Source organism: Syngnathus acus, chromosome 3 (genome assembly GCF_901709675.1).
Source record: "Syngnathus acus chromosome 3, fSynAcu1.2, whole genome shotgun sequence".
NCBI classification, from domain to species: domain Eukaryota; kingdom Metazoa; phylum Chordata; class Actinopteri; order Syngnathiformes; family Syngnathidae; genus Syngnathus; species Syngnathus acus.
Genome location: NC_051089.1, coordinates 7,709,576 through 7,731,137, shown reverse-complemented (window position 1 = coordinate 7,731,137; position 21,562 = coordinate 7,709,576). Strand labels below are relative to the sequence as shown.

Genomic DNA, 21,562 nt, shown 5'->3' with positions numbered 1-21,562 from the left:
CTATGTTTGTGTACATTTATTTGAAATACACAGTCTTTACCTAAAACATTTAGTCCATGCGTTTGGTTAATCTTTTGAAACTAACTATGTAGAATGACTCCATATATTGTCGATATGAATTTGCTTCATTCATTTTTATTTTTTAAGGTTTTAATGTCTATACTGTACATACACATTGTTCATATGGTTTGTTGTGAAAAGATACCATGCACATATGGAGGACAGTGTTTTCTTTAACTTTGCAGGTATTTAAAGGATAGCCAACAAGATTGGAATAACAAACGGAGTATGGCAGCAAGAAAAAAATATCTTGCAGATATATCGTTCCCAAATTTAGGAATAAAATTCACATTTTACTGTTGAGTGTAGCAACATAAGCTCAACAGTAGACATGAGTGTTTCAAACTTTATGAAACTTGTGGAGTCATGACATTGCACATGAGAAGACAAACGCATAGTTCCAATTAAAACATGTAATACAGTATATAAATGGCAATTGAGTTTCTCATACCAGATAAAGTGGACATTTTAGCACCTTTGTGCAACACAGAGCTTATGGGCTAATTCCCCATCAAATGGGTTTGCTGACATCATACAACCGTTCAAATGTTGAAATGAAAGCATCACAGTGAAATATAGTGGTGTATTTATAGAGTGCTTGCAACAGCTGACTTGAGCAGAATTATTACACTGAATGTTATTAACGGAAAACATTTGGCCAACATGCAACTAAAACTGCCATGTATGTCTAGATGCGAGCAGATGCCTACCAAAAATGCCCCTGAAATTACTAATGGACTTTATAAATGGTGGATAATCTGGCATAACTCCAGACATCAAGCCAAACTGTGGAAACCGCATCATGTTATGTATTCATCTATAAAGAACCGTTATCAGAAAGATCATGCTGCTCTACAATCTGAAAACTCAAAAACTGGAAACAAATTACAGGATTAAAAAAACAATGATGGGCATTTGTTTCTCAGCTCTGAACACAGGTGACATTTGTGGGGAGCAGCTTTTCTTTGAACAAGATATTTACTAGTGTCGGTGTCTCCCTATAAGATGGCTCACCAAGAGTGCTGTAGTGTCACGGTGGTTGGCAAGTCACAAAGCAGTCAGGAAGCACAAAGTACGTGTATCCGTCAGATAAGAACACCAGCATATCATAGTAGTGGATGGTTCCCGACTAGGTGATGCAAGCAAATGAAACCCTGTTAGCAAAGAAGCTACAAGCAGTTGCCGTCTTTGTTGTCATCATGACGTCAGGCATTCAGCAGATTGTGTGCGCCTGTGTCCAAACAAGCGTGTGGTGGAAGGAGAGCTCACGTTTGAAGCTGAGGTGACAGGAGATATCATCAAGTGCGCATTCGTGTATACACTTCAAGCGGGCAGCTGTCACACCGCTGACTGCTCTCGAGTGAAGAGTCCTGTTAGTATGTGTGTGTGTGTGTGTGCGTCTGTGTGTGTTTTTTTTAGTTCTTTTCCTTTCTAGCCCTCACATCTCGGGCTGCTCCACATTAACAGATTGAGTTTGGGAATCCGGGGACTCGTAACGCTGGTGGAAGTTTCGTTTTCTCATCTTCTCTGGGGCTTTCCTCCACAAAACAATCTCCTGCGGGCACAAACAAACACATTGCCAATAGTGAGAACTTGTGTGGAATGGAAAAGCTGTGCTGATGATTTCTACCTGCTGCTTGAAGTATCTTCTATCTTCTTCGTCCACTAAAACCAGATTGAGGAAGTAGCGTACAGAGAACTTCTTGTTGACGTCCCGCATGGTGACTGTTAAGTCGTACCCTGGTCAAACGTAATGCAAAAGCTCATATCTCATAAACCTGGAAAATGGATGCCATTCTGTTTCCATTTAGCATTTTTCTTATGCCTTCATAAGTTTGAGCTCATCATTATGTTCACAGATTGTTTTGATTCAAATGTTAAGAGGAATTGAACTTACCTGCCAGAAAGAGTCTGATGGGGATTGATTCTCCTTTAACAGGGGCTCCATCCATGATCTCATACTTTGCAACCGTATCTGTCTCCGTGGTTGTGCTGGGACCTTTGAGGGTAATATTATGCACAGAAGACAGAAAACTTTAGGTCTTGGATGTCATGTCATTCTCACACTTTTCCAGTGCCACAACAAAATGAACACGAACTTTGAATGCTCACCTATGCCTGTGACCTCCTTCTTGATGAGCTGCAGCTCCATATGTTGGATCTTGATCCTAACCAGTAAGAAGTAGATCTTCCCAACAATGACATCCTTTAGATGGTACCTAGCAACAAGACAGATATTGTTCATGGCTCAACCAAGTCACCAAACAGCGATTATGGTGGCGCTTGTCTTACTTGGATTTATTGTATTCAAACTCAATGTGAAGGCAGTCTTCTATGCCGACCTCCATCTTGATAGAGTTGTTGATATCCGGGTAGGTGGCTAGCTGGTGGACAATCAGTTCGTACTCCTTCACCAGGTCCGACAGCCGACGGACTATTGTCACCCTCAGAAAATACCTACATGAACATCAAGGCGAGGAAGCTTCATTAACCATCTGCTTGTTTGAGCACATCATTCACATTACAGCTGAAGAAAGAAAAAAAAAACATTTTCCTAGCTTAGAAAAAAAATAAATAAAAACAGCGCCGTGAGACAACCTTAGCCTGACGTTGGCGCCGATGTACGACTCGTAGGGCTTCTCCACCTGCATGAACTCAAAGTCGTAGCTTCTGTTCTGGGTGAGCTCTCCCGGCAATGCCAATTCTTTCACCAGATCCACAAACTCGTGTGTGTTGCTTTTGTCTGAAAACAGCTCTGAAATCAAAAGGAGGACATCATGGTCTTTAATTACAAACTATCTATTTAGTTTTTTAGTGGACAAAATTTCAAATCTCTAATTCTCAGTTTAGCAAATAAAATACCGTAACGTGCTCACCGATCTGTCCGACAAACTCGATGCGGATGCCCTGGTGCTCAAGTCTTTTTGCTCCCTGCTTCACAGTTAGATTCACCTGCAGGACAAACATTTTTTTGAAATGATGATTCACTTACGTTTGTTGGCACAAAAATATAAAATTTACATTTACAGTTCTTTTAGTTTAAATTTAATTGAGTTTGTATTCACTACAATAATGGAAGGAATATTTGAAGGATCAATAAAAAATGAAGAAAAAGTCAGATGACGGATCAGGTTACCTTGCCAGATACAGATTCTCCGTCATAGAACATATAATGTTTCTCCATCTTTCCATCTTCTGTCTTGAGTTCCGCCGTCTTCCGGCTCTCTGCATCGTTGAGCAGGATATCAATCTCACACACCGGCCCGAACAGACCCCCCAGGAAACTCTGAAAGTACAGCACAAAACGTTATATGGTGACACAAGGACAAAACAGAGGACCAGTGAGTGACTCAGTCATATGAGCTATACAAGCTAACAATCAAGCAACAAACACTCATCTTCCTTTTCGATAGCTCGTCCGCGTGGCTGCTTTATAGCACATCGTTTGTCGGCTCGGAGTGCACCGATGCCATGCTGAGAAAAGCGGTAGAGCAAGGTTGTTGTTTTGTTTTAAAGTTCCTAATGACAGCCATCATATGGACAGAGGCTTGGAAAAGCTCTGTGATGATCTGATAGAATATTAGAATATAATCCAGCTACCAGCAGTCTTGAAGCGAATATTTATATTGTTTTCCAAAATATTTTTATTGCCACGAAGGATTTAATAATAACGATACCTTACCATACTGGCTTTTTATACATGAATCTAGAAACTACATATACATATTTGGCCTAATTCGTCAGCTTTGTCAACGTTAACTCTCATTTCACTTTTAAGCCACTAAAGGCTGCATCTGACTTTCAATAAGTTACATTTAAATTTAAATCTCTTACTTTACAAGTCAACATGCAAGTCATGTCAAATACTCAAAGCATTTCACGGAAAAAAATGTGACTAACAACTTGTAAAATCCTGGCTAAATAACAATGAATAACACTTTTTTTTGGACACACACTAACACAAATATGTCACAATGTGTCACCAGGATGTCAGGAGACGACAATCAAAAGTCTCAGGGTGGAGTGGGAGGGGGCGTGGTTATTCCAAAAGCTATCAGACCAGCTATCAAAGATTTTGCAGTGTAGAAGAAAACAAAAACAAAAAAAACACTTCAACAGACTTAAGTCAGGAGGGTTTGGTTTAGGATGCACATTCGCCCACTTTGGGTTAGTTAATATCTCGTGCACTGCAGTGCATGTATATTTCAGTGAATCATCATGACATTTGAAGCAACTTCTTGACAGCATCACAAGTGACAGCGAACACGTGCACAATCCAACTAACTTAGTTAACGAGCAGACTTCAAGACATGTATCCACCACAGGCGGCCTCTCACTTTGCTAACTCGACCAACACTGCTAGCTTCTCTGTCAGCTTTAAAAACGGGGAGGAAAAAAAACATGCAAAACAGTCGCTTTCAAGCCACGTTGCATTACGACCTGGTAAAGATTTTTTGGATTGGTCTCGTTGATATGGTGCAAAAAGCAAAAGTCAAGTGGTTGTTTTCGCACTCACCATCTCGGCCGTCAAGTACAGTTGAAGCTAACAGGCTATCCTCGCTCAGTTGTAGCCCGTGCGCGTGCGCGTCAACCGGGCGTCGCGCACTCGAGACCGGCAGTCACGTGACGCGTGTCATGCGGCTGTGAGTGCGTGCGTGGTCGCAGAGACGGTCACGTGATTCTGGACGAGCCTACTTAGTCAATGATCTTTTTGTCACATAAAGTATACTTGATACATTTACATATCTGGTTTCAAATATTTTTGAAAAAGCAATATAAATGTGATGGTCCCTCTCATAGTTATTTTTATTTTTTATTTTGTTTTGTTCTTTTTTTAATCCACACAAATAAAAGATGAACTTACTTTTGGCCTCCCCATGGCCAGTAGAGGATCTGAAAGATGTGGCTTGCTGTGGTCCATGTGACATGTAGAATATATGTAGAAAACTTTTCAGATGGGTTAATATCAGCTTCCTAAAATTATGGCCTAAGTCATATTTGGACAAAAGTTGTATATTTCTTTGATAAACATCTAAAATTGGAGCAGATCATTAAATTCATCTCTTTTTATCATTAATATGATATAATCAATAGGCCACTTGGTTCAATTTTTCATGTTTTCTGAAAAAAAAAAAAAAGGAAAAAATGACAGGTCATTATTTTGACTATAATTTTTGCTTTTAGATTTTCTTACAGAGTCCAGCAGGTTCAGGTGAATGTATTGCTTCCAATGATGTAACGGTATCTTCCTGGATCTTAACTAAAAATTAAGGAGCTAATCATCAATTTTAAACGGAAAAGAAGCACCTAAAGCAAGCATCATTTACATTGAAGTACTTGAGCTTGCTAAATCACACAACTACTTTAGCCGTCCGTCACTGTGTTGTGTGTTTGGCTTGATCACATATCCAGTCATAAAGAGAAGTCGATAAAGAATGACTTATGTAATTCTTTTTTTTTTTAACCAGCCTTTTGTTAAAAGCCTTTTGACCTTTTCGTTTATGTGTTGGTTCACTGGTCAGTCAAAGACAGGAACTACATTAACTGCATAAACTATTCTCCCCCAAAAAATGTCAAATGTATTTTTAATTTGTAGCTTTATAATCATCTATCTATTTAAATGATTGACTTACTGGAAAATAATATTTTTTTGTACAGTATAGCTTTTGTTATATTTTGTTTTATTAAATAATGAGAAACTTAATTATTATTAAACAACCTATATTATGATAGTATTTATTTTTTCTGAATTTTCCTTACTTATGCTGATAAATGTTAGCGGTTGGTGGAAACCTTTGCATTTCCTGACTTTTTGCAAGGCAACACAAAAAAAAATCCATTCGGGCCTTCCTGTATGGGGTTTGCATGACATGTTCTCCCTTTGTCTGGTTTGGTTTCATCCGGGTACTTAATGTGCGAAAATGTGAGGGTTCATTTAAATTGTTAAATTGCCCATAAATGTGTGTTGTGATTGATTGGCGACCAGTCCAGGGTGTGCCAAGCCTCTCGCCCAAAGTCAGCTCCAGTTCAGCAATATAAACAATATAGAAACTCTATAGCTAATATAATATAGGGGGAGCAGATATGACAACCGATGATACAAACTCTTGTTAAGATTTAATCCTGCTTTAAAACGCAAAGTGTTATGCCCAAAATACATACTTTGAATATGACTCAATGCCCATCTTTATCCTGAGGGGATTGGCCAATTATCATGTTAAGTCTTGCGCAGCGTAAATTCCCTTAAAAGTATTACACAATCCTTTCTGGGTATGAATTTAAAGTGACTAAAGCCTTAAAGAATATGTTATGTGTTCAACAAGCTTATTAAAAATGTTAATTGGAACAGAAATTATATTACGTATACTTCTTTGTTTACAGAAAGCACAGCTGCAGTCAAAAGCAGTATAAATATGTTTGTGGCCATCAGGTGATTTTTAGTTTGACATAAAAGTGTGAAAAGAAAAGCAGTTTGTCAACTCTACAACTGAAGATAAGGCTCCTCCAACTCCTCCCGCTCAGCAGCTTGGTTTTGGTCCTGCCACGAACTGCCGAGGAACCGCCTGAAGGCCGCTGAGTCTTTTCGGCCAGCTAGAAGGAGACAAGTCAGAAATCAGCTCGAGTCAAGTACACAGATGGCGAGAGGTTGCATTCACTCACCGTATTGCTCCGTGTCTGTCAAGGACTCGCCGGAGCCAATCTCCTGTTCGATATTCCTATCCAAGGTGTAGTCCATCCAAAATGGACCAGCAGAACCCTCGTAACCAGAACCGTCCTCAGGTTGTTCAACCTCAAAGGACTCGCTCGTGCTTGCTGAACCTTCTTCCTCATCCACTGGCTGGGCATCACTGGAATAAACAATGATAGTCAAATGTCAGACAGTTTGGTCTTTTTAGAATGCTTGATCAAATTATTCGAAAGGAGCAATAGTTGAATTTAGATTCTCACTCATCACGTGTCCTCAATACAGAGCTCGAGTAGGCTAATTTTTTTTATAATGTTACATTATGTGCAGAAATGAATAGCAAAACAATGTATCTTTCACATGAATACTTGTTGAAGTCAAGGTTATGTTCCAATTTTTATTCAAGGTAATTCTGTTTCATTTTGAGGCATATGAATTGTTGTACTTGACTGGAGCATCTTTCAAAGACTTCAGTAAAGCAGTAAACAAGTTAAAAGTACTTTGGAAGGAAATACTTGAAGTACAGAATGTCTATCTGAGGTTGTGAGTTTGATTTATTGAATTAAGACTACAGAGTTAAACACACTTTATGTTGTTGAAATGTTTACTTTTGTTCAAATTCCATATCCAAATTCTTTGACATATAGCAACTTCTTTTACAGTAACGCAAATAGTTGCTTTCTCTGGTAACTAGTTACTTTATTATAAATTAATTCAATTCAAACGCTAACGCAGTTACTTTTTGGATCAAGTAACTACAACGAAGTACTTTTTTAAACCGACGTTCCCAACACTGTTCATACAGCAAGTCATCAAAATTGCGTGTGATCTTGTTATTCATATTTCCTAACACCAGACTTTAAACTGGCACTCCGTCAATTGACCCCTTTTGTTCTTTACAAAATGCTGCCACTTTAATCAAACTCAATTTGATGGAGTGTGCCGCATTCACTCATACTTGACAATAGACCAGAAACGGCAGCCTACCCTGCGTCACAGTCTACTTCCTGTCGATGCTTCCCTTTGGCTTCCTGTTCAGGGCGAGCGAACAAATGTGAGTTTTGTCGCTTTGTGTTTCAGAAAAAAAAGCCCCATCGTACGGGGCATCGAGTCAGAAAACATCTTGTAAGAATTTCGAGTGGAAATTATTGAAACCTGTTTACCGCACATTACCATCTTCCCCCAATAGCTGACCTCGAAATAGACCATGAACTAGGCCTAAAATAGGAAAATACATTTTCCATGACAGATTTGAGTACGCTCTTCAGTGATTTCAACACAGAAGCAGCGAGATGAAATGTGATTTGATGTATTCTAAGTGTCATCGTTTCCTTTGAGGTGATGAACTGATGTTATCTGCGTCATTTCAGAAAAATCCAAAAGGGGAAATGACACACACACACACACACACACAGACACACACACAGTTTTGTTCAATAACAACTCTGTTTCATAAAGGAAGAAGAAGGAACTAAACAGTTTTGCTTTATGATTAATTTGTTGCAACATCTGGTGTGTACAACTTGGCCACTAGGGGGGGCAATACAATACTATCATGACACAAATTAAGAAGACTTTCACCACTATTGTGCATTGAGTGTTAGCAGTGACTTAGCATTAACCTCGTACCAAATATTTTGCCCCTCTGTTCACCAAAATGTTACAAAAGTCTCACTATGATACAGTGGATTTCTAGCCCACCACGAATTACAAATATTTTTGTACAATAATAACCCCTGACTACTTACAGGTACTCTGCACTAGAAGGAGGAAGTTTGGTCGGCAGGTCTGGACTCCACTCCATCTGTGGACTTTGTTGAGTCACGCAGTTGGTAAGATCACCCTCAGGCCGACACCTGACAAACTTATACACGGCAGTTCTGGGCGCTCCTAATAAAAACAGGATTAGATGTTCAATGTTTTTTTTTTTACTTAATGCAACTTGGAGATTTTTAGGAGATTACAACAGTACTCTGCAACATGGTAAAGTAACATTTGTTGGGAGGAAGTTATGGCGACATGGTGTTTTCTCAATACAATGTGGCTTGTCTGTATTTTTTGAAGTCAATTAAATAAATTAGCTCTTTTGTTTACTAATGAAAAGCAGCATCACAATTACGCCAAAACACTGAGGTTTATTTCTGACTGAAATATGTGGAAAATCTTTTGTTCTTTCCAATTGAGAGTTGAGATAAAAAACATAACATGTCATGATTATGTATCTCCTGAGGGTGCCTGGATGAAGAATTTTTGTTGGAACACCCACGACGAGCAGTAAAACCTTTTATCTTTTTAGTTTATCGGCCTTTCGCAAACATATTCATTTCCAATTCGGTTTATCGCCAGGAACAAAACTTAGTAAACACAAATGGTAGAGCCGCGTTCCAACATAAACTGAGCATAAAATGAATAATAAAGTCCGGAATTACAATAAACATGAATCAGAATGGAACGCTGACGTGACAAAAATACTCAAACTACATGTACAAACATTTGGGATGCCTTTGATTAATTCATTTATGTATTATATAACTATCATCCACAAAAAAAAACACCACCAAAATATGATTAGGATTTTGCAAGTGGTCTTTAAAAAAAAAAAATGCTGCAATGGCTTTATGGTGGGCTGTGAAAGGAAAAAAAAAAGATGTCTTTTTAGGGTATCTGAAACATGAAGATGTCTGAAAACTTCAAATATTGAATTGACATTTCTCAAGTTTCAAATGCAAAGGGCCATCCTGTATCAGGGGAGAATCAAATTTAGAGATCGTGCTGATTATTTTGAGTTTTTTTACACAAAAATGGACGGCAATTGTATTCGTAAATTGCAAAAAGGCAAGAGGCACTTGTGTATTTTCTTTTTTTCGTCCTGTGAGTGATAATTGCTCATTTTAACATGTCAGCTACAGACACTCGCAAGAGGACGCTGTCTTGTACCAGCAAACTACCTGGTAATCCGATTTTTCTGTCAGAAATAAAAGCCTCCACTGACATCTCAACAAATTCCAAATTACCTTCTGCGTGTAGGCCAATGAGGCAGCAGGTCGCGATGAAGAGGACCCAAGCCATTCCCTGTTTCAAGCCACAACAATAAAAGAGAACAAAAATACTTCTTTCCAGGCCTGGAGACGGAGTTCAAATGTCTGACACACACATACACACACTCCCCCAGAATAAGCTCAACCCTCTGACTGCGTCATGGCTTCCTAAAGTGTTCTGGTGTTAAAAAAAAAAATACTTAGCATCTTCAGTGGAAACCTTCTCAAATCAACAAGATGTTATCTGAATCTAACTGCATAAAAGGAAATACCACAAGAAAGAATTTGGTTAGATTAAGGCTTAAATTGCCAGATAGTTGCAATACTGGGAGGGAAGAGGAGATAAAGAGTTTGTAATCTGTACTGACTATGTTGACAAGCACAAAACAAATATAGAAAACAAAGTTAAAAAATGTCTCTAAACTATTATTCAATTATTAAAGTGGGAGAGAATTAATTGACACTTCTAGTTAAAAGGTGAACCTCTTAATGTCTACAGTTGTTCTGCTTCAAATGTGAGTGTAAAAAAGGCAATACTAAACTGTTACTCTGAAATGTTTCAGGACCCAAGTATAATTTTCCAAAAAGCAAAACACATTTGCAGACATTTGCAACAGAGTAAAACAATTTTACAAAAAAAAAACTGTTTCCCTTTATCATATTTTTCCACCGTACTTTGAGAATTGCTGTTTTCATTTCTTCTAAATAAATCAATTAATCCAACTCAGACAGGTAAAAAAAAAACATTCTTGATCCTCCATACTTCCAAGTCTCTGTCAACGCATGTTACCATTCATCAGTCAATCGAGAATTTGTCTCAGCTGACACATCAACATCAAGTTGCAGGAAGTGGTAACATCAATCTGGAAATGGCACGTTGTCTTCTATCAGTAACACACATGAAGTAATGTCACAGCTTTAAAGGGTTAAACCGCTACTCATTGATGACGAAATAACCGCTAGATGTTGGGAATGAACCTAAAATGACTTTTCAACAAGCACCACATGCAGCTGCTGCTTCCTCACAATAGTCAAGAAGTTTAAACATACTTAGCAGTTGTCACACAGGCTGATGTTTTAATAGTTTATACTCATTTGCCATTTCATGTGGGAGGTTGAGTCTTTTTTTCCACCATCAGCAGGATGAAACATCACCAGTTGACTTTGACTCAGTCTGGTGTTTTTGTTTTTACATGAAGATAATTTAGTTATATTGTGGCTATGTTACAAGCCATAACTGTCACAAAATCTCAATTTATCAAATTAATCTTAAAGAGGAAGCACCGTGAACTGAGTCAAAGGTCTTGCGGTCAGATCATGCGTCTCTTGCAATCCATTCCGCTGACGAAATATATATATAGAGAGAGAGAAACCTTGAGTAATATGAGTGATATTAGTGATAAAGTCAGCAAGGGACCTTTCAGCTCAAATGATGGTGTGATGGTTAACCTTCACCTGCACATGCAAACAGCAAAGTTTCACTTCCCCCACAGAAAATGGCTGCGTTCAGAAGATCATTAAAGACCCATGTTAATTGCATGTATCATTTATTATCATTGCATACATTATTTACATGAACATTAGGATGGGGAGGGACACACTGAGGTTTTACAAGGCAAAATGTAGGAAGGCCTTCAACTATTTTAAGTGTTTGACCCTCAAGAGGCAGTGAAAGTGAAAGAGCACATTAAGGTCACGTTAATTCATTCATCATGACTAGACCCTGAATGATGTGAATTTTCTAAGGCCAACACAAATTACATTATTTGCCAGAAAGAAAATGATTAACTGATTCATGGGCTTTTTAGTTTAATGCTTTTTGTTTAAAAATTCCTTTCTGTTGCAAAATTAAACACTAAAGGATGACTTATTGTAAACAGGTCAAATGTTCAGGAAATGTTAGTATATAGTGTTTTGCTTGCTGTTGACAGTGAGAAGCAGAAGCTGCTAAAGTTTCTGCGGCACTAATTCGTGATGCCAAAATATTTAGCACAACACCTCACTGTCTCAGAAGAGATGTTTATTGGACTGACTGGAGTCAGCGCGCCCTCTAACGGACAAAAAGGGTAAGGACATCATTCTGAGTGTTTCCAACACGGCACAGCTGTCTTATGGGAAAGAAAGACTAGATCTGTGTTTAATTGGCAAAATACTGCTTGATTATTGATAAGATCGTCCAACTGACTAATTAGTCTAGTGGTTTTATTTTTATATTTGTTAACTGTGACGACAAAATGAGTCTTAAATACATTTCGTTATATACAAGGCGCTGTTAAGATGTGTCTTTTCATGATATGTAAATGTTAGCCTACAGTTGATATTAAAAGGGTCATGTATTGTTTTTTATTTTTCAATTTCCATGGTGGAATTAGCTCATTTTAAGATCAGATTTCTCGTGCAGCTCACCAGGCCTTATCCCGCCCAGCATACTGCCGGGCCAATGGCAAGCCCAGAAAAGTAAGAATGGCTTTCAAGGTAGTACATGTGCGCAAGGTTATGAAGATGGGAATAAATGTGTTTTTTTTTGCATGTGATCATTCACTGAACTGCACATAGCATGCACAGACGTCACGAACGATAAATGATCAATTCAAATTCTGAATTGCCCCAAATTTAGTTGTTAGCGGCCATCCTCGCTTTGAGGCGGTTTATTTTAAGAGGAAGCAGGCCGACCATCTCCTTACTCAATTCCAGCTCCGTCTCCACAATGGCAGCGGCTTCGGGGTGGGCCTCACAGTACTCTACAACGTATCTGGAAGACAAGGGGTATAAACTCTTCAGAATTATCTGGAATTTTGGGACGTATGCTTCATCCATGACTCACTGGAAAAAAAAGGATCATTACTAGCACAATCTGAAGAAAGACAATAAAAGTGGTCAGGATCGAAATTTGAGACTACTAATGCTTAGTTTTGAGTCGACAAAAAGGACACATTGTGAATTTGTGGTTTCCAATGACAATTTGTACTCCTCTTTGTAAACGCTAAGATTCAACTGCAGCTACCTTATTGGTCGCCCATTGAATTGTGCGGATTTACCGAATGAAGCTCCGTATCGACATACTTGTAGTTTTCCAGTGAGTTGTTGAGGTTGTCCAGCTGTGTACTCGGGAGAGAGCAAATCATGCGGCTGTGCATTCGGGCCATTCGGAAGCGGGCCACCAGGGCCGGTCTGATCACCTCCGTCTCCATGTGCTCGGGAAATTTCCCCTCTGGAGAGCGCAGAGAATCCAGGAACATCTGGTAGTACCTGGAGAGGAGGAGATTCAAAGTTACTGAGTCAATCATTTACACCCCTCCTATTTTAAATCATAAACTATGATCAAATCTGTCCCACTCACTTATTATCCTAAATGATCCTTATAAATATAAAATAAAGTTGAAAACTGCTGCAAACCTGCTCATATTTAAACACACACTCACTTGTTGGAGGCAATGCATAGACTGTTGAATTTCTTTATGTTGTGGCTATCAAGAGACTGTGTGTCAGCCAATCTGTTCGCCAGAGTCAGCTTCAAGTCCATCATTTCGTTGTAGATCTCGGCCAGCTCAAACATCAACTGTCTGCGGATCATGAGGTAGTACTGGGCGTTCAGTTCTATGGAGAGGCGGGCGCATGCATTCATTTCAAAACCGGGTCAAAAAAGGTACAGGAAATGCAACTCGGGTGACAAGGGTACCGAGACAGATGGTCTCCAGCATATCAACACGCCGTTTGTGCATCTTGCAGCGTCTCTCCACGTCCTCCTCAAAGAAGGCCAGAGCCCGGAAGAGTGAGCTGTGATCCTGTAGGATCTCAACATGGTCCGTCACATAGCCGTCCATCTGAAAGTACTCCTTAGCCTGGGAGGAAAGCGCAAACACAAATGAAAACACAAATTACATTCAACTTACTGTACAACACACTTGGCTCCATTTGCATTCATAGTTTTCATTAGTCTATCAAAGACAATAGATGAGTATTGCATTGTGAGTGCATGATGACCTTGCAGTACCTGTGTGACATAGTTCTGTCCCACCAAAAATACATTCCTGGCCTCGGTGAAGTCCAGTGGGAGCAAGCAGCTCACCTGGAAATCCCAATCGGCACAATATGATCATTTTCAGTGAAATATTTTGTTCTTATTTAACTGAGATTAAGAAGACGAATGAATCTTTTTGTATGTTCGACACAAATATAACAAAGGTAAATATTATGGTAGAATATTATCACCAAGATTGAAACGTAAAACGACAACATATGCACGCAGAGACCTTCTCCTCCATGCTTGCGATGGAATCAAAAGTGTCCTCGGAGCCAAACAACTGAGCGCTCTTCCTGCCCTTTTCTTCTTCCTCCACCTCAAGCCTCCTCTTCCTCTTCAACTCCTCCTGAAGATCAGTATCCAGCTCCCCAATGTTGTCCTGCTCACAAAGAAGCGCAACCACACACAAAGAGAAGGATGTTGCAGAAATAATCGTCATAATTTAGTCTACACACAAGAAGGCAAGAGACTTCATCACCTCCAGCGCTTTCTTGGCATCTTCAAGGAGAATGAGACTGTATTTGATCCAGCATCTTGCAATCTCGGCTCGCTTTTGCCTCAGCTGATCCCGACGCTCGCTCTCTACCTCACCTGTGAAGAGTAGATCCATTTATTTCGATTTGAAATGTGCTGATCATAAGTTACTAAGAGTAATTGAGTTAAATGTCATTTATAGATGACGTAAAAAAAAAAGAATGCATATGTGCATAATAGTGGGTCAGGTGATAACGCCACTTTACCATCTCCCATGACTCAGACGACTCCGAACAAAACAGCTTGTGTGCTGCTAATATGCTCTGACCCGAGGAAGAAACACAAACACTCACTCTCTTGCGCGGCAGCCTCCGAGGGAACATCTCCTGCTAAACCAGATATAACGGTGGCTGCTGAGAGGCAGTGTCTACTCTCCATGTATCGCCCCTGAGGGTATAGCACACACAAACCTTGTGACTCGCACTGACAAGCTGACAATTATGTGCACACTGCAGATCACACAAAACAATCACAAATGTGTGTTTATAAGATAAGTTATATTCACGGGGGGGCCTCACCTTTGTGATGTAATACTGTGACAGCGTAGCGGCATTGAGAGCCCACTCGATTGGATTGAACTGACCTAACTGCAGCTGTCTCTGCAGGGTGCTGTGGCAATAAGTGGCAGCTCGCTCCGTTTGACCTGGCAAGACACTTGCGTTACTTTCCACCACACAAAATCATTTTAGACAAAAAATGCAGACTCACCAAGGTTTTGATAGACCTGAGCAAGGTAATACATTGTGTGTGTGTAGGCCAATTCGAACCTGGTAAAAGAAGAGCTGAATATAAGAACTGAAAGGAAAAAAAAAAAGAAAATAATTAATTTAGGATACAAAAAAAAAGACCTACTTTTTGTTCTTTTCCTGATGTGTCAGCAGCTTCTCGTTGGTAGTAAAATACTCCACCAGATCAGTGGGAGGACTTCCATCCTGTAATTTTTTATTTCATTTGATTTAAACTGCTGTCATGGCGGAAATACAAACAACTTTACCTCCTTCATATAACGCAGGTAGATTGCTTCGGCCATTTCCAGGAATCCCTGTGCAGTCTCAGTTTCCCCCCGACCTGCCCAGAGGATACCCAGTTGGTTCTGGAATCGCACAAAAACAAATGAGTGGTTGATTATCCTAACCTAATCATGAATCAGGTTAGCAGAAATCATCATCTCTACTACTGGAATGACACATTTACTTTTGGGTTTTGACTATCACAGTTTTCAGTTTTATGGTTGATGTACCTTTATTTTGGGGGGCGGGGGGGTTGACTGAAATCTTTAACATTACAATAAACATGAGGGGAATTTTAAAGAAGCAGACTTGTTGCTAAGGCAACAATAGTGATTATCAGATGGCAACACAGAAGCTGAAATCAAATTGGACAAGAAACCTAATATTTACATCCACGTATTTGAAGCAATTAGCCAGCTACTCAATTAAGAGATTGGAATATAATAATACGATTTCATGCAATAAATAACGGCACACAACTGGCATCTTTCCAGGAGAGCTATTTACCCGGACATGGATGAATAAAGACACATTTTCGTTCGACACTCTGCATTTCTCCAGCAGTTTCATGCAGTTCGTTAGGTGCTCTTGGCCAGCCGACAGCTCCTCCGTGTCCACATGGTTCACGCCCAGGTAATATTCCACAGCCGAGAGCCTCGCCGTCCTTTGTCCGGATGGCGAGTCGCCGCTGGAGCCCCGCTCGAACATTCCCTCGAGCTGACCGTCCACCGGCAGCTCGGTCGGAGGTTGGTCACCGCCCTGCGCCCCGACGTCTTCCTCCCCATCACCGGCATCGAAACTCTTCAGCGAGCAATGGATCTCCCGGAGGAGGTCTCTGGCTTTGTACTTGGAGCGATAGGGGTCATTTTCTGGGTCGGTTCGGGATTTTACTTCAGTCAAGTTTTGGGCGTTGGTAAATTTATCGCAGATTGCTATCCACTCGTCGCTGCAGAGGGACGCCATGTTTGTTTTCTTGTTTTGGTGCGTGAAAGTGACTGCACTGACACCTACTGGTGGAAAGCGGAAAGGAGCTACGCATTCTTAAATAGAGCTTTGTACGTCATTTTCCTTTCCTCACATGATGGAACATTTCATTTTCATTGCCAGCTTGAGCGTTAAGCTAGACAAATGGATCCCGCGTTCATTTCAGTGTATTAGAATTGATAATAATAGTATCTGTACTTATGTGTTGTGTTTCCTAACTATTATTAAACCATGGAACAGGCCTCTGAAATTTCAGGGTGAATCTAAAATGCACTATAATCTTCACAGGTGAATTGGACTTATCCAGTTTCCATTAATTTTACATTATATAAGTTTTGTGAGTAAAATAATTTAGATGAGATTTTTGTTTTTGTCATACACAATTCAGTAACATTTATTTTATGGTGGTGTGCTCTTAAGATTTTTTTTTGTTAATGTATGATACGCCACGCACAAAACATTAAAATGATATTCAGGTAAAACTTGCAATTGAACCTAATAACAATTAAAAACTATTTCAGACCAGTAAATTGAACATAAACCATAATGAAATACAATCCACCAAAAGGCTAATAAATCGCTTGGTAAAGTAAGGTTGAGTTGGCTTTAGCCAGTTTATTTTTACATAATTAACAAGGGACATTTTGATTTGGAAAGACACAATATAACACACAGTATACAGTTGGTTTGCATATTTGCTAGCCAAATAATCACATCCAGTCAGCATCACCATTTTGCCACATTCGACCGAATATTTTCTTTTCATTTCAAGCGTAACAGTCTCTATTGCTCTGTGTCTTCCTCCTGTCAAATTTAACCCTAAAATCGCCCAATTTCAAACTGCAAAGTTTGCAGGAAAACATTTTCAACAAGATGTTGAAAAAAGAATACAAATTAAAATGATGTCACACTGTAACCATCTGATCGAGAGTGCTAAGTGCATTCACCCACAGTGACTCATGCAAATATAAATTAAAGAATAAAATACTCTCTCGTTTTGTAAAATGTGGCAAATAATTTCATATGGGTGATCAATCATTGTTAAGAGGGGCAGAAATCACAGCCACTGCTTCAGTGATGAGACAAATGCACACGTTCGTGTAGCTTCTTTTGTCAGTGTGGTGAATAGGGAACGCTTTGTTTCATCACTAAGATGTCTTCTTCTCCATGCTGAAACGATACAAAAACAGAGAGAATATTTGCATGTACCAATTATTACGATAGACTACATTAGAATAGAGCATCACGAGCAGATTTATTATGTGAACTTGTATGGTTTTCCCAACAACAGCAGAATTCCAAAAGATTTTTCAAATATTTTGTTAATGTCAAAAAGGTCACTTAAAAACAAAATGGGCTTACTTGAACTTGATGAGGCGAGCACCCTGCACTAGCTGTGCTGACTCGTTGGTCATATGGCAGGCAAAGAGCAGCCAGTTACGTGGTTGCACCTTGTATGCAAAACGCATGAAGAGCAGCGAGTAACAACACAGAGCTGAGAAGAACACAAGAACAGGAAAAGGGTTTATTACTGCCTTGTTAAAAGTTATTCCATTCAAAACTTTACAAGCACGGTTAATCAAGTGCTTTCTACCCTAGCGGCTCCCACTTGAAACCATAACAAAAGTCAGCCATGCAGCACGATGTGCATGAGTCTTACCAAAGGTCATCCTGCCACTGATGATCTCGGGGCTCTTTTTCATGTCACTGAAGGCAGCTATAGGGAGACCCCAGTTTGCTATTGGACCCCAGAAATGCTGTAAGCACGCACACACACAATACAAAATAATAATAAAATAAAAAAAAAAGTAAGCATGTCATACACTCACATGATTACAAAGCAGGACTCAAATAAGAGTCACTTTCATAATAATTGGAGTACTGCTGTTGAAATAAATAATAAATAAATAATAATAATAACAAAATAAACAAGACTTACCGTGCTGGTGATTGTTTTTCAATATGCACATGGAAGACAAAACAAATGAGTCAATTAAATGAGGTTCCACAAACTATGTGCCATGTGTTGACGTGTGTGAGCAAATACAAAGTGTAGTTTTTCCATGTACTTGCTTGCAATTTCTTTTTTTCTTTCATGTTCCCTGCAACCACCGTTGTAACATAAACATTCCTGAAATATGTCGTTAAAATCTGAGTTTGGCCCTTTAAGATACAAGTGTAGCTGTTACAGATTGTTCTCTTCTGCAATTTTAACAAGGCAACCCCGCGTAGCTAGAAATAAATAGAAATATAGTATATAGTAACTACTAAAGCTCAGCAAACATCGCTGGCTGGCTGTCACTTGTGAGCGACATACACATAAATAGCTAGGCGGCTACATTAGCATAGCAGTTTTAATTACATACCTCATCAAGTAGTCTCTAAAATCTTTGCTCTTCACGTGGTCTATCGCTTTGCGTGCAATCGTTCCAGCCATGATTTTAACGCTTGCTTACGATCTATGATGGCCGAGAGATGGTGAACTGTGAGTTGAAGGGCGATGAGCTAAAGGACGCCCGGTCAAATTTCCAACCAAAAACAAATCCTACTTTTTTTCAATACGACACTGTCGCAAAAGGACTGCTTGACGGCAGCGTTCTACCGTTTGCCACGACACCTTCGATTTTTTCATTGAGCTTCGTGCTTTCGGCCACCCTTAGCTAGTAGGGGCAATGCTACACTAACGTACACGCTTGGAGACGGCAGAAAAAACAAAAAATATAATTAATAAGGATGCCTGCACATTGTGCTGCGATCGGTTGCACACAACGTCGTACTGTCGAATCAAAGAAACAGGGAATAACCTTTCATAAGTAAGAACAGTTTTTGGCTCTTGTTTCATCATTAAATGTTGTTGGGAGTTTCTAGTCTCCCAAATCTTAGTAATAGTTGGTTGCATGACAACGTTAACAGTGTCATATATAATTGTTCTGAAGCCTAAACGTTTATGCTCGTGTCTTTATTTGTTTTGCCTTTATTTTAAAAATCTGACCCTCGCAGCGCAATGGCGGCGTATTACCATAATGCAGAAATATTAACGATCGCTCTGGCGAGTAGCCTGATTTCAGTGGTGGAGCAAAACATTAACATGAGTTAGCAGCTTGACTGCCAAAATGCCACAAGATTAACCCATTCACTGCCAGTTGATTTCCACACACGCACTGAAAAGACAAAATGATTCTTTTACAAGAATCAAAAAGTTTCTAGGGTTTGTCATCTTGCGACCTGCAGTTTCCTTTTGTTGCAGAGTCGCGACCTACTTTTATAGCCGTTTAAAACATAAACATGTTTTGTTTATACAATAGCCTCTGACAACAATTTTATAGTGTATATTGCATTTTTAAAAGATGTTTAAAATGATTTCAGCATACTGCCAAAGGAGATCTCTCTAGCCAGAGGCTGAGCTGCACTGTGTTTGATTACGGAGTAGCAGAAAATCAAAATAAGAATGTATGTAATTTTTACGAGATATCTGTGACCCACTTTTGGAGTATGGGTTGGTTTTGAGCAAACAGCAGAGATATAAGATTTTTATGTGACACAAGAAAATCTTTTGGTTTCCAATATCCGTATTGGGTCATCCATTTTTTTGTCTTTTATTAATTAGATTTATTTTTAATATGTTGTGGTGTACAGTCTTGTTTACATGTCTTCTTTTCGTCTAGATTTCCCCGAGACGATGAGATGAGGAGACTGTGGGAAGAAGCTATGAGGAGGAAAGATTTTACTGCAAGTGATGAATCTGTGCTCTGCAGTCAACATTTTAGAAGTTATGACTTTGACAAAACTGGGCAGATTTGCCGGATTAGAACTGGAGTCATTCCATCTTTGTTCAACTTTCCGGATCGTCCTCGACAAATACCAGTATGTTTACAAAGATGCAACCGTTCTGTTTTTGTTGAGTTTCATTCATATTTACTGTTATTTTCCACTAATGATGGGTCGCACTACCAGACAAGTTTGATTTGATACAAGTCTGATTAATTTGGGGGATTTTTTTAAATAGTGATACTTTATAGGATTTATTATTAGGACCCAAATAAAACACAGCATGACTGTTTAGCAATTTAAATAGTTGAAACATATTTATGATGGTAAAGTGGAAGGATGTGTAGAAGGTGAAGGTGCACTTAAACTTTACTTATAGTTCAGAATAGCCACTGTTTCATTCAAAACCATGAAATGAGAGAAGTGCCACGAATTAATTTATTGTCTTAAAGAGCAAAAGTGGAAAAGAAGAATAATGGGTGATGATTAATAAATATCTAAATCTGTATTTCTTTTTTTTAGCATGAAGAAAAAAGTACCATAAGAACCACAAAAACTTCACTCAAAGCTCAGGAGGGTCTACCATTACCCATTCCTCAGAAAGTCATCAAAAAGAAACCCCGGTTCAATGTTGCCCTTGTAAGTATTTGTGCTAGCTCAAAAAGGTGCAAGGATTATAAGATGGGTTTCAATAATATATGGTGCCGACTGAATGATTTGTAAATAAATGACATGCATTCAGTGGCCAACCACTTTTTTTTTTTTAATCCAGGACCACAACTATTCATTGCCCAGTTCTCCTGCTGCTTTAAAGGCCAAGTTCAGCGCGGCTGCAGCCAGATTATGGAGCTTGGAGAAGCAGAAGAGAAATGCGCTTGTGCGAGAACGAAGGGCAAGGACCACTCTCATGGCTGTACTGCATAAGTCACTTTGTGAGCCTTGTGTCTGAGTCGAGAAAAGCTCCGTTCAGCATTCATATTTTGACCCACCCCCTCCAGTAATGGTGGGTTGCTGATTCCCTAAGATGGCACTCTTCATGTAATGAGAGGTGACGATGGCAGCACCTTGGGAGAATACTGCAGAAGTCTGTGGTCCCACATTTTGTTCAAGAGACTGTCACAAAGGATGTATTTAAACTCAGGGGAGCCCATCAGTGAAACTGTAGAGCAGTGATTCCCAAGCACAGTTTATACATTGGTTTGCTTTCATGTTCCGTTTGTTTGATCGTGCCAGTGCTTGGCAGAATGTTAAATGTTCCACTCGAAATAAATTGGGTGAACTGAGATGAAATCATGTTTTTTAGTGTACCACTTTAATACTTGACATTGTTTTGTGGTGTGCCATGAGCGTTTGTAAAAATGTAAAATATGTGCGTTGGCTAAAAAAAAGCATTCCCTGGTCTCTGGACCTAAAGAGTAAAGTAACTCAAAATACACTCGCTTTATAGGATAAAAGCCTT

General features: G+C 39.3%; 6 protein-coding genes across 7 annotated transcripts in view; 1 reads left to right on the top strand and 5 right to left on the bottom strand.

The window, feature by feature from the left end:
- LOC119120331 (hexokinase-1-like) overlaps positions 1 to 8,156 on the bottom strand; it is a 30,131-nt gene extending 21,975 nt beyond the window's left edge. The window contains exon 1 of one of the 2 annotated variants that reach the window (XM_037247124.1): positions 8,139 to 8,156. The gene's annotated coding sequence lies outside the window, so the exon portion shown is untranslated. The remainder of the gene's footprint in view (positions 1 to 8,138) is intronic. The other variant, XM_037247127.1, reaches the window with a different exon arrangement.
- Positions 116 to 4,696, bottom strand: vps26a (VPS26, retromer complex component A). The gene is made up of 9 exons (XM_037247132.1): positions 4,577 to 4,696; positions 3,197 to 3,346; positions 2,937 to 3,012; positions 2,659 to 2,815; positions 2,353 to 2,517; positions 2,173 to 2,279; positions 1,958 to 2,059; positions 1,691 to 1,800; positions 116 to 1,615 (listed from the first exon to the last, which is right to left on the bottom strand). The coding sequence occupies exons 1-9, from the start codon at positions 4,577 to 4,579 to the stop codon at positions 1,499 to 1,501; spliced, it is 987 nt and encodes a 328-aa protein (XP_037103027.1). The 5' UTR covers positions 4,580 to 4,696; the 3' UTR covers positions 116 to 1,498.
- On the bottom strand, positions 6,159 to 9,927 carry srgn (serglycin). The gene is made up of 4 exons (XM_037247135.1): positions 9,760 to 9,927; positions 8,494 to 8,635; positions 6,721 to 6,908; positions 6,159 to 6,651 (listed from the first exon to the last, which is right to left on the bottom strand). Exons 1-4 carry the CDS (start codon positions 9,812 to 9,814, stop codon positions 6,542 to 6,544), a joined length of 495 nt encoding a protein of 164 aa, XP_037103030.1. The 5' UTR covers positions 9,815 to 9,927; the 3' UTR covers positions 6,159 to 6,541.
- Positions 9,928 to 11,313: 1,386 nt separating this feature from the next.
- On the bottom strand, positions 11,314 to 16,323 carry LOC119120354 (kinesin family binding protein). Its single transcript, XM_037247164.1, has 13 exons — positions 15,859 to 16,323; positions 15,336 to 15,434; positions 15,194 to 15,273; positions 15,050 to 15,108; positions 14,860 to 14,984; positions 14,635 to 14,728; positions 14,286 to 14,398; positions 14,037 to 14,186; positions 13,778 to 13,852; positions 13,463 to 13,625; positions 13,206 to 13,380; positions 12,847 to 13,032; positions 11,314 to 12,535 (listed from the first exon to the last, which is right to left on the bottom strand). The coding sequence occupies exons 1-13, from the start codon at positions 16,312 to 16,314 to the stop codon at positions 12,397 to 12,399; spliced, it is 1,914 nt and encodes a 637-aa protein (XP_037103059.1). The 5' UTR covers positions 16,315 to 16,323; the 3' UTR covers positions 11,314 to 12,396.
- A 607-nt stretch (positions 16,324 to 16,930) lies between these two features.
- On the bottom strand, positions 16,931 to 18,898 carry mpc1 (mitochondrial pyruvate carrier 1). The gene is made up of 5 exons (XM_037247167.1): positions 18,702 to 18,898; positions 18,275 to 18,278; positions 17,996 to 18,092; positions 17,698 to 17,830; positions 16,931 to 17,505 (listed from the first exon to the last, which is right to left on the bottom strand). The coding sequence occupies exons 1-5, from the start codon at positions 18,770 to 18,772 to the stop codon at positions 17,484 to 17,486; spliced, it is 327 nt and encodes a 108-aa protein (XP_037103062.1). The 5' UTR covers positions 18,773 to 18,898; the 3' UTR covers positions 16,931 to 17,483.
- Positions 18,899 to 18,931: 33 nt separating this feature from the next.
- On the top strand, positions 18,932 to 21,483 carry LOC119120356 (THAP domain-containing protein 6-like). Its single transcript, XM_037247166.1, has 4 exons — positions 18,932 to 19,148; positions 20,001 to 20,199; positions 20,626 to 20,742; positions 20,876 to 21,483. Exons 1-4 carry the CDS (start codon positions 19,069 to 19,071, stop codon positions 21,050 to 21,052), a joined length of 573 nt encoding a protein of 190 aa, XP_037103061.1. The 5' UTR covers positions 18,932 to 19,068; the 3' UTR covers positions 21,053 to 21,483.
- Positions 21,484 to 21,562: the final 79 nt, after the last annotated feature.

What these genes read in the sequence shown, in the direction of transcription:
- mpc1 (XM_037247167.1), bottom strand. Translation starts at nt 18,772, where the DNA reads ATGGCTGGAACGATTGCACGCAAAGCGATAGACCACGTGAAGAGCAAA. An exon ending in CAGTGGCAGGATGACCTTTG is followed by an intron (nt 17,831 to 17,995) that starts GTAAGACTCATG and finishes TGTTCTTCTCAG; the next exon opens with CTCTGTGTTGTTACTCGCTG. An exon ending in GCTCGCCTCATCAAGTTCAA is followed by an intron (nt 17,506 to 17,697) that starts GTAAGCCCATTT and finishes GTATCGTTTCAG; the next exon opens with CATGGAGAAGAAGACATCTT.
- srgn (XM_037247135.1), bottom strand. Translation starts at nt 9,814, where the DNA reads ATGGCTTGGGTCCTCTTCATCGCGACCTGCTGCCTCATTGGCCTACAC. An exon ending in CCTTCTAGTGCAGAGTACCT is followed by an intron (nt 6,909 to 8,493) that starts GTAAGTAGTCAG and finishes TGTTTATTCCAG; the next exon opens with TGATGCCCAGCCAGTGGATG. An exon ending in GACAGACACGGAGCAATACG is followed by an intron (nt 6,652 to 6,720) that starts GTGAGTGAATGC and finishes GTCTCCTTCTAG; the next exon opens with CTGGCCGAAAAGACTCAGCG.
- LOC119120354 (XM_037247164.1), bottom strand. Translation starts at nt 16,314, where the DNA reads ATGGCGTCCCTCTGCAGCGACGAGTGGATAGCAATCTGCGATAAATTT. An exon ending in CTTTATTCATCCATGTCCGG is followed by an intron (nt 15,435 to 15,858) that starts GTAAATAGCTCT and finishes GTGCGATTCCAG; the next exon opens with AACCAACTGGGTATCCTCTG. An exon ending in CACAGTATTACATCACAAAG is followed by an intron (nt 14,729 to 14,859) that starts GTGAGGCCCCCC and finishes CTATACCCTCAG; the next exon opens with GGGCGATACATGGAGAGTAG.
- vps26a (XM_037247132.1), bottom strand. An exon ending in GAGAATCTGTATCTGGCAAG is followed by an intron (nt 3,013 to 3,196) that starts GTAACCTGATCC and finishes TTTGTCCTGCAG; the next exon opens with GTGAATCTAACTGTGAAGCA. An exon ending in GAAGATACTTCAAGCAGCAG is followed by an intron (nt 1,616 to 1,690) that starts GTAGAAATCATC and finishes TTGTGCCCGCAG; the next exon opens with GAGATTGTTTTGTGGAGGAA.
- LOC119120356 (XM_037247166.1), top strand. Translation starts at nt 19,069, where the DNA reads ATGCCTGCACATTGTGCTGCGATCGGTTGCACACAACGTCGTACTGTC. An exon ending in ATCGTCCTCGACAAATACCA is followed by an intron (nt 20,200 to 20,625) that starts GTATGTTTACAA and finishes TCTTTTTTTTAG; the next exon opens with CATGAAGAAAAAAGTACCAT. An exon ending in CCCGGTTCAATGTTGCCCTT is followed by an intron (nt 20,743 to 20,875) that starts GTAAGTATTTGT and finishes TTTTTAATCCAG; the next exon opens with GACCACAACTATTCATTGCC.